The sequence below is a fragment of the Lytechinus pictus genome, chromosome 3 (assembly GCF_037042905.1).
Source record: "Lytechinus pictus isolate F3 Inbred chromosome 3, Lp3.0, whole genome shotgun sequence".
Classification (NCBI taxonomy): domain Eukaryota; kingdom Metazoa; phylum Echinodermata; class Echinoidea; order Temnopleuroida; family Toxopneustidae; genus Lytechinus; species Lytechinus pictus.
In genome coordinates, this window is record NC_087247.1 from 29,456,134 (window position 1) to 29,476,326 (window position 20,193).

The 20,193-nt window shown below is 35.0% G+C and overlaps 2 protein-coding genes and 1 long non-coding RNA gene across 3 annotated transcripts in view; 2 read left to right on the forward strand and 1 right to left on the reverse strand.

Annotated features, from left to right (window-relative positions):
* The first annotated feature begins 218 nt into the window (after window positions 1-218).
* LOC135153568 (uncharacterized) lies at window positions 219-4,314 on the forward strand. Its single transcript, XR_010293022.1, has 3 exons — window positions 219-379; window positions 2,047-2,116; window positions 3,741-4,314. It is a non-coding gene; the product is annotated as an uncharacterized LOC135153568 (long non-coding RNA).
* A 2,669-nt stretch (window positions 4,315-6,983) lies between these two features.
* Window positions 6,984-11,419, forward strand: LOC135153567 (uncharacterized). The gene has a single exon (XM_064096775.1). It carries the CDS (start codon window positions 8,031-8,033, stop codon window positions 9,501-9,503), a length of 1,473 nt encoding a protein of 490 aa, XP_063952845.1. The 5' UTR covers window positions 6,984-8,030; the 3' UTR covers window positions 9,504-11,419.
* Window positions 11,420-17,725: 6,306 nt separating this feature from the next.
* The window catches only part of LOC129257481 (slowpoke-binding protein-like), a 50,037-nt gene continuing 47,569 nt past the window's right edge, over window positions 17,726-20,193 (reverse strand). The window contains exons 18-19 of the transcript XR_010293021.1: window positions 20,084-20,125; window positions 17,726-18,499 (exon numbers count right to left, since the gene is read on the reverse strand). The gene's annotated coding sequence lies outside the window, so the exon portion shown is untranslated. The remainder of the gene's footprint in view (window positions 18,500-20,083; window positions 20,126-20,193) is intronic.

The window sequence follows — 20,193 nt, forward strand, 5'->3', positions numbered from 1 at the left end:
CCTTTTCGGGGCGCATGTACTATAGGGTACTATAACCAAAATAATCAAAATAATAATTTTCATCATTATTGTTACTGAATACCAAAAAAAAATCGTTCGGTCATGCTTCCGTTTAAACTATCCTTGAATTTTGCTTTGAAATGCTCTGGAATGAAAATTAGCCCAGTCATATCTAGTTTCCGTTTAACTTTAAAATAGCATCTGTTTGATTCTATCACGCTTCATGCCAATCAAAAATAAGAACCGCCTACATTAACCTGCTGCCCATAAATAAGAGGGAACTCCTGAAACTAAAACTCAGTGGTGTGAATTTAAGAGATCTTGACTTTACCAGTACTTTGTCCATCTTTGATCGTCCAGCTTCACTGCCAAAACACCAGTAAGTTGAAATTTGTATTCATCTCAATTTCTTAATTTCCTTTTAAACTGGAGCAAACAGACCTGCAATGTGTGTTGCCTATTTGACTGTGTGTTATAGATTGCAAGTCTTAAAAAATATATCCGTTAGTGACACCGAGGGTATATTAGCCTCTAATTTTATTTGTGTATAAACTAAATTGCAATTGAGAGGAAGGGTACCCATTTTGCTACTTCGTTACTTGCGATACGATTGAAGTGAGTCATGAATTTAGCAGTTATAACTCAAATGAGCCTATGTTACAAGACTGCACTGCTGATAATGGTGCATGATGGTTAATGAGCATGACCAGATATGAGTAGTTAAGGTCTTGTGGCGCTATTAAATTGTTGGTGCGTAAGGGCACACAAACTTCGTATGCCCTTTAAAGAAAAAAAACGCCGACGTTGTATAGGAAATACAAGTGTGATATGTTTGTTTATAGGAGAAACTTAAACATCTTTGTCTTTACAAAATTAGGCCACATTATTTGCAAAAATATGTTAATGGAAACACTAACTTTATTGCAGTTTTGACCCACATCTAAAAATCTAAAAAATCATTCGTTCTATCTTTCCACATCAAAAACTCCTAAGTAAGTGAGAAATTTAACAAATTACTTTCAGTATAAGCAGTGTCATTTTAAAAATAAATCAACAAATTACTTTCAGTATAAGCAGTGTCATTTTAGAAATAAATCAACAAATTACTTTCAGTATAAGCAGTGTCATTTTTAGAAATAAATTTCGCCCCTTTCCGCGTTATCGTGCTGTTGATAAATATATATTTTTTCAAGATTTTTTGAACTGACTAATGCTCATCTTGGTTTATTTCTCTCATATCTGTAATGATTTTTTTCTCAGTATGTTCCTAATTTTATTATTTTGTTATTTCATTCAAATTAATTTTACTCGTATCACATATTTTCTAATTCACTGTATTTTAATTATCCATTATTCTATACTTAAACTTTATTTGTGTTCATAATTCCTTATTTCATTCATTTAATATGTTGTACTCCAAGGATTTTGGTATTTTTTGTTAGAAATGTTTTGACAACGCAAAATATATAATAAGCAGATGAAGAGGAAATTAAACAAACTGGGCGACTTTAATGAGAATTAGAATAAGTAGATATAAGACCAAGTGTAGTTTAGAACAAACGCTATTTAGAAATTGATAGTATAGACCAAATTAGTTAAAGCCTATATATATAAAGACTTTCTGAGAAGTGGACCAACTAATTTACTTATACTACGTGAATATAAACCGTGATGACTACGTTTAGCTTCTGTACAATTTCTCTCCCAGTTGCAGTATATCAAAATTATAATATCTCGAACAATTTCGAAATTATTTTGATGTATTATTTAGTTACATTTTAAAAAGGTTCAACCAATTTTAGGTTAAAAGGCGAACATGCCTCTTGGGTTAAATGCTGTGCAAATTTTAGGCAATGTGGAAACGTTACCCATGACACGTGCTTTGTACGCCCCCCGTCCCTAAAAAAGTATGCATTTGCCCCTTTCAACCCAGAATTTGATAAGTTTTAGTCAACCCTTATTAGAGAGTAAGCAAAGTTAGAGTAAAGCAAATAATTCAGGATAAGGATCATTGAAAACGTCTTATTTTTGTTCTTCACTCCGTAGATCATGAAGACCTCAATTTTGCTTCTCCTTTGCATGTTCGCCTGCATGGTAGCGGTGCAAACAGTATATGGTGAGTTGATTCTTCCACACTCTCATAGATTTTTAACCAACACCAATGATGGTTAAATATGAACTTGCCAAATGTTGGTTAAAAATCCCAACTCATAATTGGAGTTGGAGGGTCCATATTTGAACCATCTTAGCCAATGGTTGGTTTACCAATTTTCAGAGAGTGCACAATAGTTTCTTTGTTTGAATATAATTCTATAGGCCTACACAACCTGGGGTCCCTTCATAATATTTGGTATGATGACAAATTTACAATAATATTTATAAGCTCCTGAAATCCTCCAATCTGATTGGCTGATAGTAATATTTTAAAATAAAAATTCTGCATTTTATTATAACAAGTCTTTATGGTTATTATAAATTGATCGGTTACTGTTTAAAGGAAAAGCTATACTGGAAATGATATGATGATATTTTTATCAGTTAAATAAATATGTATTCATTGCAGATTTGAATTGCCCAATACTTGCATTAGGTTGTATGAGATACTATTCCAGAGAACCGGCGCTGCGTGCGCAAATTTAAACAAAATTGTTCACTTTTTAATATCTATCATTATGTCATATTTTGCAATTTTCAAATTCGTATTCATGTCACAAGAACGGATACTACGAGCGGAAACGTGACTCGAAGACTCGCCAAGAACCACATACAAACGGGAGTATGTCAACTTTGCGAGATACATTTTGAATGTCGTCTAGGCGAGATCATGTATCTTGCATATAATATATCTTGCCAATTTGACATGCACTTTTTCTTATGTCGACTTGATAAATATAATATCTCGCCAAGTTGACATATAACTTTTCATATTTCGACATGGCGAGATAACGTATCTGGCCAAGTCGACATACAAAAAAGTGAATGTCAACTTAGCTACATACGTATATCTGGCCTAGTCGACATACAACTATTTGTATGTCGACTTGGCCAAATAATGTGTCTAGCCAAGTTTACATACAACTATTTGTATGTCGACTTGGCGAGATAACGTATCTAGCCATGTTGACATAATAACGTCATTACGTCGAATTGGCGAGATAAATTATCTCGCCATCTCTACAAGTCGATGGCACTTTAAAGCTTTCGTAAAAAGAAAAGTCCACCCAATAACAAGTTGATTTTTTATTAAACAAATCTGAAAATCACATGGCTAACAATACATAATACAACACTAACAATTTCGCGATTATTGTATAGTTATGTAAATAAGTTAAAGTATAGTTATGTTTGTCTTCATTAAAAAAACAGTTATGCACATCACGGGCGATTTGCAAATGAGGGACCCATGACATCACTCACTCATTTCCTTTCCGTTGTATCTTAACATGGTAAATTGACTTGCTGGGAATTTCAAACATTATTCGATCAATAGCTTCTTTATTAAAATATCTTCTAAAAAGATGTGATATTTCACATGGGAAAAGAGCACAGCAATAGTGAGTGTGTGACATTATCTAATCTCTCACGTTGGTAACAGTCACGTCGAGAATAACCATTTTTTAGTGTTATACCCAGATTCATTCAACTCAACTTGTTACTAAAGTGGACTTGACATTGAAAATGTATTCGTACTTTGACTATATATAAGATCTACTAATGTCCCTCTTTTTCTCATTCTCAAGCTGATGACGATAGTGAAGAAACTGGAGGTGCTGAAGACACTGGAGGTGCTCAAGAACTCACTGATGGCGAAACTGATACGGATGTTGATGCCGACACTGATACGGATACCGACACCGATACTGACGTCGACGCTGATGCCGACGCCGATGCTGATACTGGGGACGCTGCTGACCCAGCCGACACAGACCCATAGACTCTGAAAAAAATGGAGAGATTACCGCTCATCCATCCAACGAGAGAGAGAGAGAGAGGGGGGGGGGGGAGAGTGAGAGAGGAGGGAGGGGGGGGGGCAGATGGCTAAAGTTATTCGTTTCTTTCGTTGATTTATTACCAAGCTCCTTGGTAATTGTCGGTCATGCATGTGAAAAAAGAAAACCACCCAACTTTGTGCACAATTACATTTTGTGTTATAACTGAATAAATTTGCCCCCCCCCCCTCGGGGTTGGGGCTATCATTCTTCGGTGACTATTTTGAGACGTCGAAGTCCCATTCCATTTGTTTTAATTTCAAGTTATCATAATTTGATAGTCCTTTTTCAACTGAAATAAAGCAACTCTGTATATAAGAAACAATGTATTCTTGTGTTAGTACCTTTTCATTTTTTTTGTATCAATTTGGTTCATATAATATGAATATAAGAACATCCTAAGATACATAATATGATGGGTCCATCCATGTTAAACTGTTTGAGCAAGAGATTAACTGTTGGTCAAACATGTTCTTGTGTCGTTCTTATACCATGTATATTCATATACTCATGTATGAATGATGACTAAAACGGGCATCGTCAGTGTTCCTGAGTGTCATAGGATATGCCAAGCGGGGCAATCTATTGCAAAAAAACCACGTGAATTACCATGTGGTATTCAATCTTCTTGTAATAATTGCATTCAAATTTCAGCATAAATTAGCTCCTTTTTATACTGACAACAGCTTCTCAACGTCCTGATGAGAATCATCCGATGAGGCAGCAGCAACCTTCAGGTTTCCAGAAAGTTGTTCGTCCTCCTAATGTACGCATGTGTGCAATATAGTGAGTTTTTGCACCGCGATATACGGAGGGTTCAAGAACATAGCTGATAAAGGAAAAGTGGAAAGTCTTTGTCGAAAATTGGTGAACCGGAAAAGAAGTTTCGTCCTTAAAGGAGAATGAAACCTTTAGAACAAGATAGCTTGTGTGAAAACAGAAAAATCAAAGAAACCGATCGACGAAAGTTTGAGAAAAATTGGACAAATTATGAGAAAGCTATGAGCATTTGAATATTGCGATCACTAATGCTATGGAGATCCTCACATTGGCAATGCGACAAAGATGTGTGATGTCACCTGTGAACAACTCCCCTCATTACTTTAGTATACATTTCACTTAATTTGCCTCTTTTATCACATTTATCAGTAGATCATGTGTTCTTTCCATAGGAGGGCATGTAATACAGATTTTTAAAGAATACATCATGGATAAAGAGTTTGTATCACCATACGAAAAAGCAAAAAGAGACATTTTGGGGGTATTTTATAGTCCATCAAAGGGAAAGTTGTTCACATGTGACATCACACATCCTTGTCGCATTGCCAATAGAAGGATCTCCATTGCATTAGTGATTGCAATATTCAAATGCTCATAACTTTCTAATTTTTTGTCCGATTTTTCTCAAACTTTTGTTTGTTTCTTTGATTTTTCTGTTTCGACAAAAGCCTACTTATTTCAAAGGTTTCATTCCCCTTTAAGTTTCGGAGCTGATGAAAAATTGCAAATAATGTCGTTTGTCCAGAGTCAAGGACTAAACTGCTGTCTTGATTCACCAATTCTCGACAAAGACTCCTTGGTTTCTCTTTGTCATGAAGGACATCTGACAATACATTTTCTCTGTTCTTAAAATCCCCTGTATGTCGACGTGTGAAAATGTCTTAATACCATAGCCTATGTACAAAGAGGGTTCCGATATATGATTTGATGATATCAAAAAATGTTCTTTTCTTACTTGATCAATTCAAGTCTATGTTTAAGTGTTACCTTTTCCAAAGATAAATCAAAATTTTCGTTGTTAATGACGCATTGTAGGTACTTCCTAGTCTCAATTTATCATAATGATAGGATCAAATGATAGTTCCCTTCTTTCTCACTTATCATAGCATGATTTCAGAGCGTTAAGAAACTTAACTTACGCTATAAGAACTGAGTATTATAATCATTGTTATAACAATGTTTCTTTTTGCGGTTCATGTGGCTAAAGAAATGGTTGACACAAAAGTGCTTGCTTGGTTATGGGGAATAGTCCAGGATAGGCCCAATAGAAAATTGACTAAACCTTGTTTTTTTCATATATACAATATTTTTTGATGGTTTCTTGTCAATTCGAGGGTGCTGATAACGATTCTGAATGATGCCACTCGTGTAACCTTGAGCATTTTCCGCAAATTGGCAAAAATCGAATATGGCCGCCAAAATATGTGAATTACCCATGAAAATCAATAAAATGCATGAAATCTTGTGGCAGGAGTGAAATACTCTCTGAAAAAATATTTTTTGACAAAATATTTATTTTCTGGATAGGCCTATTCAAAATGGCCGCCATAGGCCTCTGTATACTCTATTATGTACAACATGAATAGGGAAAACAAATTTTCACAAAAATGAGCACTAAACTGCAAGAAATCGTGATATATGAACGAAGTACAATATGCAAATCACCATTTGTAACGAGATATATCATTTATTATGTCATGTATGGGAGAATTGCTCATTTTTGTGAAAATTAGTATTCCCTATTCTTATTGTACATAATGAGAATAAAGGGGCCTATGGCGGCCATTTTGAATATCCAGAAAATAAATATTTTGTCAAAAACTACTCCTGCCACACAATTTTATGCATTTTATTGCCAATGTGCGGGCAATTTTATGATTTTCATTGGTAATTTGCATATTTTGGCGGCCATATTGGATTTTGCCAATTTGCGGAAAATGCTCAAGGTTACACGAGTGGCATCATTCAGATTCGTAATCAGCACCCTCGAATTGACAAGAAACCATCAAAAAATATTGTATATATGAAAAAACAAGGTTATGCCTCATCTATCCTGGACTAGAAGGATTCAAGGATGGTCCGGTTATAGAATATGAAGGAATATATTTGCATTATTTAGACTAAGAATACAAATGCATTAACATATTAAATAACCAGAGGGTGCGCTTGGCCCCACCCCCCCCCCCCCCAATTTTTCACGACCGAGAAGAAAATAGAAAGGGGAAGAAAAGAAAGAGAGAAGGGTGAAATATGATACAATTTTTTTAATATTATGTCAAAATCTATCACATAATTGGATTTTTGTCATAAAAATATATACATTTTTGCTTGCACCTTTTTATAAATTTTGCCCGATACGCCACATCTCGCCCCCTCAAAATTGTTAGCTCATTACGCCACTGTAAATAGCCATTACTTGTCCATTGTGCATGTGGAATTCTGAGAGCATTCATTTTAAATCCATTCCGAACGTTTACTCTTGTCCAAAACTTTCAAAGAGTATTCGAAGAGGAATCAATCATTGAAATTATCATGATTATTCATGATACATTATACGTCAATTAATATAAATCCATCTAAACACACACATTCGAGACAGGATTTGGCTTATTCCGCTTATCTCTCCACTCGTCTTTTTACCACTATCCTTCCATCTCTTTCGAATCGTTCTTCTATATATTATTTTTTATTTTCCTTCTTGTATTTAACTTGACTTGAACTATTTTCTCATGATCAACTTCCTTCCAATGGATATTATTCATGTTCGTGTATGTAAATACGTTTGTACGGAAGGTTCAATTTGCTCACACATCAAAAGCCAGCGGGTCAAAGTATTTTTACACCAGGATGTGCAACGAAGGGCACCTAAGTGCCGCGCGATCAGTATTCACGAAAAAACATTCGATTTCGTTATCATGAACATTAACCTTGCTGAAATCATGGTCCCTTGACAAACTATATGGCCATTACTGAGTCCAGAAGTCGACGGGTTAAGTCGTTCGTCTATAACTTAACGCTATATTTGCGTTGTCTGTAGGCCAACTTCAAAAAACCTATACTACCTGTCTTTTTTCATTTCGCAGCTGGATAGCCAATATTCATACAATCGGCCAACTGCTCCTAACTTTCTTGATATCCTTGCTCAAATTAACAATTTAACACTCCGCTAAACAGCATCCACGTGCTTATATAAGATGTAGATCATCATGGATGAAGCTTTAAGGTGACAGCATTTGGATTTTACGTCAGTGCAGAGAGCAAATGGTTACAACAATTCGTTACAGGAAAAACAAAACCCAGATGATTATTACCAGGAGTAAATTCATTTTGCCGAATATTGCAAGGATGGCGTGTTACTTGGAAATTGTGATTATCTTGCTGCTAATGAGCATCCGTGCGGAAGGAAATGGGAAAACTTGCAATGTGGCTGAAATTTGGGGAAGAAAATGTTCTATTGGAAATGATATCAAAATCAATCGTTCTTCTTCAGGAAGTCACGCATGCCAAGTGTGTGAGTTTTCAAGCAAAGGTACTTGGCCAAGACGACCACTTTCTGTTGGCATGACGGGGTTCGAAAAAGCAAGGAAGGATACGACGGTTAGGTTTTTGAGCAAGAAGGGTCAACCTTGTGGTAGACAAGATGAAGAAATGGAGCATCGTGGAGGACACCAACTAGTGTTGGATAGGCAAGGTCAAGATAGTAATGTCAACAAGGCGAACACTTACACCCATCATGGTGCGGATTTGCCGCTCTTGTCGAGTATAAGGACAGCATCTGGACACTACATACTTAAAAACCCTTCAACATCTGCAGGATTCTCTCATGGTCCTATCCAACGCTCCTTTCTGGGACGCATCCCATATTGCAATGTGGCGCATCTGCGTTCTTCGTCGGGGGCTTGTTCAGGCATGATGATCTCACCACGTCACATCTTGACAGCAGCCCACTGCGTTCACGATGGGTTTCGCTTTCACACTCGGTTGAAGAAAATGCGCGTCAGTGTTCCGAGTGGCACCAGCTTTGAAAGTCGACGCGTTTCAAACGCGAATGTACCACGTCGTTGGCTGACGAATAAGGGTAGACAGGACGCTGCGGCAGCACGACGCTCCGATTCCGAACGCGCGGTTTACGATTTTGCTGTTGTTGAGTTGCATCATGATATCAAAAGCATGGCAGGCTGTCCGAGAAATGGAACAGGTTCTATGATAACCAATTCCGCCGGTGGATACAAAGAGCCATTCAGAGTAGTGACGACAGGGTCGAGAAGAAAAATCGGATTCGTAAGTTTTCCCGCCATCGGGGAACTGATGTGGCAAACAGTCTGCTCAACTTTGGACCAATCTCGGACGTCCGTTCGAAGCGGACTGCTCGCTACAGACTGTCCATCCTTAAAAGGAAGCTCGGGAGCTGTGGTCTTCGCGCAGCCTGAAGCTATGTCCACATCAGAAGATCCTATGTCATCGTCGTTGCAGGATCTCATTGGATTAGTCTCACATAAGGTTGATCTGTGGAAGAATCGTTCGTACACGGTGATAACAATATTAACTCGGAGTAAGAAACGACTCGTCTGCGCCATGACTGATTCCAGCGTCAACATTTTCTGTTCAAATGCTTTGCCAAATAAGCATCGATTTATATCCTATTTTCCAAAGAGGACTTCTTGGAAACACGTCATGATTGATCTTCAAAATACTACTAATCTCATAAATCTCCAGAGACAACCTGAAATTTAACTATAATTACGTTTGTATTAAGATCCAAGAGCTTAAGGGTATCTAAAACTGGAGTCAATTTGATTTCTGAAGCCTGGTAGCATTTCGGGTTTTACTACAGGCAGTCTTCCATCCATTCCAGTAAGGATCCATGGTTATCGTATGTCAACAAGGTTTTACCTATAAATTAATTGTTTTGGAATATCAAACAAGGTTGAAAATATTAATCTAATCAAAATGCTGAATTTATGCCTACGAATTCAACTTCCGTTATTTTGCTGTAAGATTGCACAATTCGTCACTCGTCTATGACGTTTCCGTAGTTTTATGGATGCCACTTAAATGTGCATTTGAATTTTTAAAAAAATCTGAAAATCATCAGAACATGTAGAATGGCCACTTTCCTAAATGAAAAAGGTGTTGTCTATGGCCAAAAATATGCTGAAAAAAATATGATATCAGACTTTAGTCTGAAAATGGCATCCCTGTAGTCTTGACTCTGAGCTGATCAAAAAATTATTGACCGAAATTGCGGGAATTCGTTGTCTTTTAGAAATCAGTAGGTATTTAAATGGATAAATGTTTAATATTTTACACAAATATTGAACATTCGTATCAGATGATACCAGCAGATATTAAAAGATATCAAATATTTTGCACAAAACTTGAAAAAATTAATGACTCCATTATTCCCCGAAGGATTTTCACAAAACCTTCAACAATGTATCCATGGGCGGAAATCTGTCCCCAAAGGTAGGGGGGACCAGGGGCTGGAAAATTTGACAGGCAAAAAAAAGAGGTTAGCACCAAAAATGTAAGGTCATTTTAACCCCAAAAAGATGACAAGCAAATAAAAAGGAAAAAAAAAAATCACCAAAAATGTAAGGTCATTTAGCCGAAAATACATGTATTATTTCGATTGTGAATGTATTTTTCTCCATCATAACAGACCAAAAATAGTAGGGGGACATTTGATATTGTGTCCCCCCTACTATTTTTGGTAGGCGGGACACGTCCCCCCTGGGATTTCCACCCATGAATGTATCTCAATTATTGTTCTTTCATTAAAATGGATTTTATGTCAGGGTGAACTTCCCCTTTAAGGCCAGTGCACATCTTAATGTTGTATGTCCCGATTCCAGAAGAAATGGAATAATATTCAGAGAATGATCTTACTTAAGATTCAGATAATTATTATAATACTCATTTCAAAATTTCTAGTTGCAAGCATTCCAGTAATGTTCCAGTAATGGACAACTGTGATAAACTTTGTACGATTGATTTGACGTCAATACGATTCTGCATTCAATTCGCGTTATACCTATACAAATGATTTAACCATTGAAATTCATTCAAGTAAGGATTCATATGAAGATTAACAACTTTTACTAATTTTTTCCACGATTTTAATCTTCACACGATTGTTTTTATATTCAATTTCCAATTCGGGTCGTATACAAAAACACAAGGTAAATTGATATATCAATTCAGTCTTATAGTTGGTCCAATCATCACTTGGTCTAATAATAACTTTGTCTATTGTCATGTAATCTCATGCTCTGATTTCCACCTCATGAACTTCATTGTTACGTACATTTTAAATTGATAACTTGTTTCATGTGCAGTTCATCTAATCATAAAAGGCTAAGTGGTATTAGACCAAGTGGATATTAGACAAGACAGGTATATCTATAAACTGGAAATTAGACAGATTGGCAAATGAGCTAAAAGGCACTTAGACCGAATGGCTAGTAGACAAACTGGTAATAGACCAACTGGGATAAGACCAAGTGGGATCCAGAGACCAAACACAAAGTAGAGTGCTTATAGACCATGTGGCAATTAACAGCCTACACCCATCTGAGCATTTCAATGACACATTTTGCAAATAATATGAATAATTGTGCTTTCACATGACATCTATGAAATCACACTTACAAGCCAAAAAAAAATCCATAAGACATTTGAAATAAGTCATTATTTCCAATTTATTTCTTAGATACTTCATATACAAAACATTAGTATGCATATCAGATTTGTAATAATAATTTACAATTATATAAGCTGCCATAGTATTTCTAAGTAAATAAGCCAGAAATATATTCATACTCATATATGAGCTACAAAACAGTGAATTTAATCAAAGCTGTCAGAGAACAGTGCTAAATTTAATAATGAGTTAAATAGCTCAGACATTCTTGAATATAAAAGTTTGACAAGAATACTATTCTTGTTATGCATGAAGCTAATTGCTAATGAAAGTAATAATATGGTGCAGATACAATTTATCAAAGTAAAGAAATAAACCATATCAATATTATTTGATAACATCACATTAGATTAGAATGCTCAGACATATATATGTGAATGACAACTTTCTACATGAGAACATACCAGATAGCTTTAATCTGTGATACAATTACCCAAAACAAAATTATTGCACATACATAAATAGATTACACAAATTTGCTCTGGGAACGTTTCTCCCCTTGGAAGGTCTGTGGCATACTTGGCCAAAAATGAAAAACATACAACCTCACATTACTTAGGAGTTGGAATGAAAACAGGTACCACAACCCTAGTTTTCAAACTCTTAGACAAATGGGAGCAATTGTCTAGTTATCCCAAAATCTATTTCATTAACTCAAATTTAAAAATCATCATACCATTCTCAGTGTAGTATGTGATGCCAATCTTGAATAAAAGATGCTCAACTTGAGCGTATCACTACACACTCTAAATTGGCAATTCGATAAACATACCAAAATCACAATATTAAAGGTCAAGTCCACCCCAGGAAAATGCTGACTTGAAGAAATAGAGAAAAATCAAACTAGCATAGTGCTGAAAATTTCATCAAAATCGGATGTAAAATATGCAAGTTATGACATTTTAAAGTTTCACTTATTTTTCACAAAACAGTGATATGCACAACTAGGTGACTCAGTCGATGATGTCCTTCACTCACTATTTCTTTTGTTTTTTATAGTTTGAATTATACAATATTTCATTTTTTATAGATTTGACATTAAAGACCAACTTGACTGAACCATATAGTATTAAACAATGCTAATTCCACATGTTAAAGGAGGAATTAATCATTGTATCACTTGACAATGAGAAAATTAGAATATTTCACATTTTTATATAATAAAATACAAAAGAAATAGTAAGTGGATGACGTCATAGTCTCCTCATTTGCATACCAGCCAGGATGTGCATATACAACTGTTTTGTGAAATTAAGCGAAACTTTAAAATGTCATAACTTTCTTATTTTACATCCAATTTTAATAAAATGTTCAGTGTTATGCTTGTTTTATTTTTCTCTTTTTATTCAAATCAACTTTTTGTTGGGGTGGACTTGTCCTTTAACTGCAAATTGGCAGCTTTTCAGTATAACCATTCATTTATCATTAGTTTTTACTTATGTTATATCCATATTATACTTCAAAATATTGAAATGAATAGAAAACACATGATTGTTTTCCAATTTGAAGCACTAGATAAGATTAACTTTGACCTTGTGAAAGCTGTGTACCTCTAAATGTGAATTGTGGTACCTCTAAATATGAAATTCTACTACAACACTACACTACAAATCGGACGCATCCGAGAATGAAATTCAAAGCACAATCAATATTCAATGTACCAATGCAGGTTGGTCTACATCCAGCTTCTGTAATAGAAAAAAGTATTAGTATTAGAATATGTAAGAAAAAATATGGATGTATAAAAAATGCAATTTTGTAAAGAATAAGTCCAATATAATCTATTCACCCGTGTATTAGAAACAACATCAAAATTTGTATTCTGCAGTGATGATTTTACATTAATCATAAAAATAGAAAAGTTTCACCAAATGACAGGCACTGAGAATTAGTGTTTAGATATTTTCTTCGATTGTAGGATATAAATGCTCATTCAAATATTATAGTTATCATTTTTTCAAATAAATACTGTACTGTAATACAGTTTTCCAACTTTTCCGTATCCGCAGATATATATCACTATTGCATATCATATTTTGATCACTTTTATAAAGATCATCTTTTTCATGTTTGTTGCATATATCTAAACTTACTCTGTTTACTTATCAAACTTAGATATTATATACATACTATTAGGTAAATTTTAATCATGAACATATGAATTATATGTGAGAAATATTGCATAATATTATCTTCATTGGGTGTTGATGCATTAATGATGCAATATTTCATTTTTGGTCTGCATGATTTTTCCTGCATATATATGAGAGCGCATTGCACAAAGCACCAAATCTGACGAATAGGCCAATGTATAAAACTTGCGGTTCAATATGGAACCATATTGTAAGTCTAATGCAAATTTCCAAATGTGTAAAATACACAACAGGCACAATAAGCAATGCAATGCATGCAATGCGTAGCACGCAGCACAATTATACTTAATATGACGTCATAAAGGGCTATATGTAAGTTGCATTTCTATGATCAAATCGATCTTATGAAGTGAGGCCATAATAATTGTGGTAAATGATAGGATTGTCTCAATCATTTTTTTTTGGAGAGGGGGATAGAAAATAATGATTATATTGGATGGCTTTTTTTTTCATGGAATACCAGAAATTTGTTCAATATTGCCCATAGCTCTTGAATACCTCTGGTATTCAATTTTGAGCCATCCAATATGAATTCAATAGGTATTCAATTACAGAATAGACTAAGATTATTGTGAAAAATAGCAAGAAGACCTGAAGATTGGATCGTGAAATGTTTGTGAAAGTTCTTGAAGCTCTTCTGCACAAAAACAAAAGTGATACTCAAATTTCATTATTTTCTCTGTGTGTGTAAATGGCACTACTCAGGGTCTCATTCATAAAGACTTGTTATAATGACAAACTATTTCAATAAAAAAAATGTGATCAGCCAATTGGATTGAATGAGTTTAGTAGCTTTAAACCGTTATTGCAAATTTGTTATAAAACGGCACCAGATGTATGGATTACAGTAGCCTTAAAAGTTATCAATGAAATTCACTGACAAATCACTTCATGAAATATGTGCCGACTATTAGGTGTAGACAGTTTCACAAACAGACACAAAGCTATATGCCTGCAAACAGTTACAACCCCTGATTGAAGAGAATTATGAAAGACTTAGTTTTGGCCCAATGTACCATTACACCAAGGGCCCTGTTTCATAAACAGTCACTACCATGGTAACAGGGCTTAGCAGCCAATCACCAACAAGGTTTCCATACTAGTTACAATAATAGCAAAGTACATGTAACAATAGTATTATGTCTTTATGAAACTGCCCCCCTGATCAGTTAGTGCAAAGCTTCAGAAAACATAATGGTAAAGATCATACAGTTTATCAGTAGCAACACAAAATTACAAAGCTCACATGGTGTTCTATTTACTGTCTACATAAAAAAATATTAAGCTATTTCAGAATAAAATAACGCATTCAGCAAAATATCATTGATAATTCAAATCATCCATAACACAAATGATAGAGACCTCTCCAATACGAAATTACGAGAATTGGGGTCTCACAACATTATTGTCAAATTAAGTCACATCATTTTATGCATAAATATTGATGTCAGTTTGAACAGGGCTGGATAATGAGGAAAGCTATTCTTTATAAATAAATTGTAATTTGTAAATTGATTGTGACCGATTCTTAGGAATTGTGTGGTATGGTATTCATTAAATCATGCATCGCTTCAAAATACTGAATCGCACATGGATATGCAATATAATTCTCTTTGACTTTTGTGTGAAATCATTTCCACTTTGGATTTGATGATATGTCACTTAGAAAAATAATTACAAAAAATGTACTGCCTTTAATAGTGAAAATGATATCCCCAAAAGGGAAAAGTTGACATCTCTGGCAGAGGCATAAAAATGCAGAACATTCAGTCAACCTAACTCTTATATGAACCAGCACCTGGCGGGTGTTTCATAAAGCTGTTCGTATTAAGTTAAGAGCAACTTTAAGAATGACTGGTAAACATTTCTTGTGGTAAATGGTGTATTCATTGGCGATGGTTAAGCGCATAAGAAAGGTTTCCCAGTCATTTTTAAAGTCGCTCTTAACTTACAAACAGCTTTATGAAACGGTCCCCAGATGTACTGTGCATAATGTCCATCTCATCTCAAACAATGTTTAAAAAAATTATGTTAATAGTGCATATGTAAATGCTGTCTGGAAATGATTGTCAGATAAATAGTTAAGGGAGAGAATAGAACAAATATAAGGGCTATTCCACATTTACTCACGTTACATTTGGAGACACCTTGACTCATACTTGGAGCTGTAACTCCACTCTTATTGATAGGAACTAAACATCTCTTTATCACAACAAAGTACGCAGTCTGACTATCCTTTGTATAAAAACAAAACTTGGGAAATTTTATTATGCTCTGGCAAATCTTTGAAATGTGTCGGTTACTCATGTTACATGATTTGGACATGCATAAAATGAAAAGTCAACATAAGTGAAAAGTGTCCTCATACAAGGCTTTTATGAAAGTTGATTATATCCATTTCAAAGAAGTATATTAGGGAGACAAACTTTGTATATAATTCAAAAATAAAGAAGACATGGTTTTTACTAGGGGTGCAGATAAAGTGGTTACTCACGTTACGGTTCAGATGGGCTATACAGTACAAAGACACATTGAGCTCATGTCCACCAGCCTATGGAATTGCCCATAACACAGTTCTTGTATAGCACAATGTGATATAACCTCCAAAGGACTGGGATATTATTAAACCAGGTTTAGCCCTGCAGGCTTTTAAAGCACACAAGCATTGCAAGGAATGAATCTTGTTGAGTGACTAGCTTAATTCTGATTTAAGATTTCTGGAACATGGTGAGTTACATCATTTGTGACCTAACATGATGATGATGATGGCTTCTTGTATAGCGCCGGTATCCGCCTCAGCTGGGCGCTCATGGTGCTTCAATGTGCACATATGTGCACACAAGGAAATGCTGTATCACAGCCATTTGATTGTTGTTAATGACAAACTTTTTTAATGAGATACTGTGGTGATTGGCTAATAAAAATAATGAACACATCCCCATAAATGCTTAGTGTATTCATTTGGGCATAATATTAGCAATGTCAGAATTTTGAATGGAAATTATTATGGATTTTCATGAAATCCCACTTTATTGGAATGTGTCATTATCTTCATACACAAAAAGGACACCAAATGCTTGAAATAAAACAACTTTCCATGTGATGTACGTATAATGATCTACTGCTCATAAATGATTTCTTATGAGATCTGGGATTTTGTAAGGGTTACACCTTTGTTTACGAACCCAATTTGAAATCATCTGATTGAATGCATTATATATAGGCACAACAGAAGTACATTACTTGAGGCAACTCCATGTGCTTGTCAGAAGATCAAACACATCTCCTTTGATCTCATATGTACACCTATATGTGTCATCATTTATATCCTTCATGTCCCTAAACCACTGATATTATGCAGAGATCTTTGATGGAAATTTGACATCCATTGGCATAAAGGTGTACACATGATTTTGTAGAGATATTAGGGGATGATATACAGGTCTATATTCTGAAAACCAGTTTATAACTATCTCAAACCAAGGTCTAAACTCTGTGCTAAATTTATGGGAAGCCAAAAATGTAAAAATTGTCTTTACAATTTTTTCATGATTACTATGCTCTGCCATCAGGCTTTAACAGTGAATAAAACTGTTTTGAATATAATACCTAGTCAGTCAGGAATAAGTTGAGTGTCAGATGAACTGAAATTTTGAGCCTGTATTATTACAGATTTGAGTTATAATTGGCTATCCATAGAAAACCACATTATTAGACCAGAGTTTAGCCCTATCTAGGCCGGGGTATTTTGGGAAATCATATAGCCCGGAGGGGGGGCTTGGCCGTGGATCATGAGATTGCGCCCAAAATCTGCACGCAGGTTGTATGGGACATAATCTACAAACTTATTTATTAATTTGTTTCATGCAAATAGGTATTAATTGATTATGCTAATTTATATGTAATTAGTATGCAAAATCATACTTTTTCCTCTAACTCCCTAAATATAGCTCCAAATATTCTAATTTTGGGTGTAGAAACTCTTTGTGGTTATCTTAGCAAATGTATGTGCAAAAACTTGCAATATTATATTGTTTTTTTGCAATTTCTTATGTATTTCTTTGTTTTTTTTACCTTTTATATTTTTCATTGTTTTTTTTATGAACTTTCTTGGGGACTCTTTTGAGATCATAAACAGCATAAAATAAATCCATTTACCCCGGTAGACCAGCAAATTAAAAATAATCATACATTTATGATTTTTGGTTGAAAACACAATTTGCATTGACCTTGTACATTAAATCACGTTTCTGAGCAATTTTTGGTCTGGCATGCACTTACAAAATGTTGCCTAATTTCATAACCGCGTACTTGGGTGTCGCAAATTTGGCCTCAAAAGATGCGCAAGACTCAAAGTAAAAAGTCAGCGAGTGGCACAGTCAGAAAATTTATAACGGCGAAAATATTGCGTGAATCGTTGACGGGGGCCTCCGAGCCCCCCCCCCCCCTGCCTAGATAGGGTTAAATTCAAACCCAAGTTCAGAATACAGGCCCCCAACTTTTAGGATATATCCCCATTGTATCATTAGCCATAACAACATCTACAAAGGCATCACACTTTTGGAGCACTTTTATCCCTGGTGACCGTTTTCTTTAAGCTCATACCCTTCTTTATATCACTCAAGAGGGCACCCCTGCCTTCCACATTTGGAACATCCCTTACAGCATTACTATTACTGGAAGCTGGGGCAAATCCAATTGCTGGCGGGGGTGCTGGCACTGACGGTGGAGGAGGGATAGCAGGTTGGACTGGAGGAGGGGGTGCTATCGTGACAGCAGGCGCTGATGAAGATTGTTGTCTGTTCTGACTTGAATTAGCCACGTCTCCATTTGTTGCCGTCGATGCTCGCTTGGATGAACTTTTGTTCTTATTTCTGTTCCATGCATAATAAAAAGTACACAATAATCAATATAAAAAAGAAGGCGATTGGGAATAATATCAAATGGATAAAAACAAATTTGAGGATAATAAATGACAATGATACATGCAGAAAAATAAGGGAAGAGAAAAAAAAAGAGAAAGAGGTATGAGAAAGAGAAAGCAGTAACAACGAAATGAAAGGAACAAAGGAAAACAAAATTTAAATAAATGAAATGAGTACATTATACAATACATTATGTAAGTTGTCTACATCTTTGCCACTTTGGATGCCAAAAATCAAAATTTCATCATTTTCATCACTAAATAAATAATGGGTGAATCAATTAGTATTTAAAAATTGATAGATTATTAAACAACTTAATGAATTAAGAAATGAATATAAAGATGGGTAATAAGTAAAGAAAAAAACTAGAAAGAACGTAGAATGAGAAAATTAAAATACATGTGTAATGGCAGCAATTTGGTGTAATGTCAAAATACAGCACTTGTCAAAATATTGCTGTTGTCAACATATGACACTGTGGCACTGTTTTCACAACTACAGTGCGTATCAAAAAAAAGTTTACACTTTGAAAAAGCCCTGGGAGTTAAAAAGTATACAACATGTGGGTAATTTTTTCACATATAATCTTGGGTTTGGGTCTCATCTATCCAATGACAGTAAAAGTTTAGACAGAATGTTACACTTGAGTGAGCACTGTCCATTTTTGTAAAGCTCGCAGAAATATGTTTTGCGCAGAAATGCTAGTTTTCACGCTGTGTCAAGGGAAAAGAGCGAAATCAAATTTACCCTGCGAAACATTTCTCATACAATTCCCTTGCACTTTTAGTCAATTGAAATAAAACAGATATATTCAAGCATTTTGTAACAATTTTGCCACCCAAATTGAAATTTCAACACTTAGTAAGCACAACCTTTACCCTTTTTGTGCCAGCTGGATCTGAGGACATAACTAAATCTGAACAAAAGTTTTATCAGACATCTCCACCATTTTTCACTAAGTTTTAATCATTTAAAGTGGGTTTACATTTCATTTTTAATGTAATACTTGTTTCTCCACACCTTTTCCAAGCTTGACAATGATTAACAAAATGAAAATCAAGCCTTAGCCATTTCATGTAAATCGCAGCTCAGTGTAAAGCAAATATCATCATGATGGCCTCGGTGTGTGGGGGAATGGGGTGGGGCGCAATGCACTCTTCGAAGTGTTTTGGGCATGGAAACAAGTTAAAAAAGTAAAAGATATCTTCAAATCAATTTTACTAGCTAAATTCAATGTGTTCTTCATGATTAAGGTCTACTTTTATTCTCATAACTATTTCAAAGTTCTGTGCAAATCATTTTTCACTAACTTTTCAAAAGTGGTGCTCACTCAAGCCGAAATATTTTTCGACAGTTATATCGTCGTTTGCTTAAATGGATCTGTACCAACGTTAAAATGTGGAAAAATCTTCAGGATATTACAAATGTATAATTTTTAATACAGGATTTTTTATAAGTGTAAACGTTTTTTGATACGCACTGTATATGTGAATGACATATGAACATGTTGATGTTTGATTGGCTAATACTCACCTGAAAGATGACCTTGCATTGGCATTTGACCTGGAGCGAGATCTAGAATATTGCAATACAGATATGACGAGAAGCATTTTTTTTAATGAATGAGATGGGGTGACACACTA

What these genes read in the sequence shown, in the direction of transcription:
- LOC135153567 (XM_064096775.1), top strand. Translation starts at nt 8,031, where the DNA reads ATGGTTACAACAATTCGTTACAGGAAAAACAAAACCCAGATGATTATT.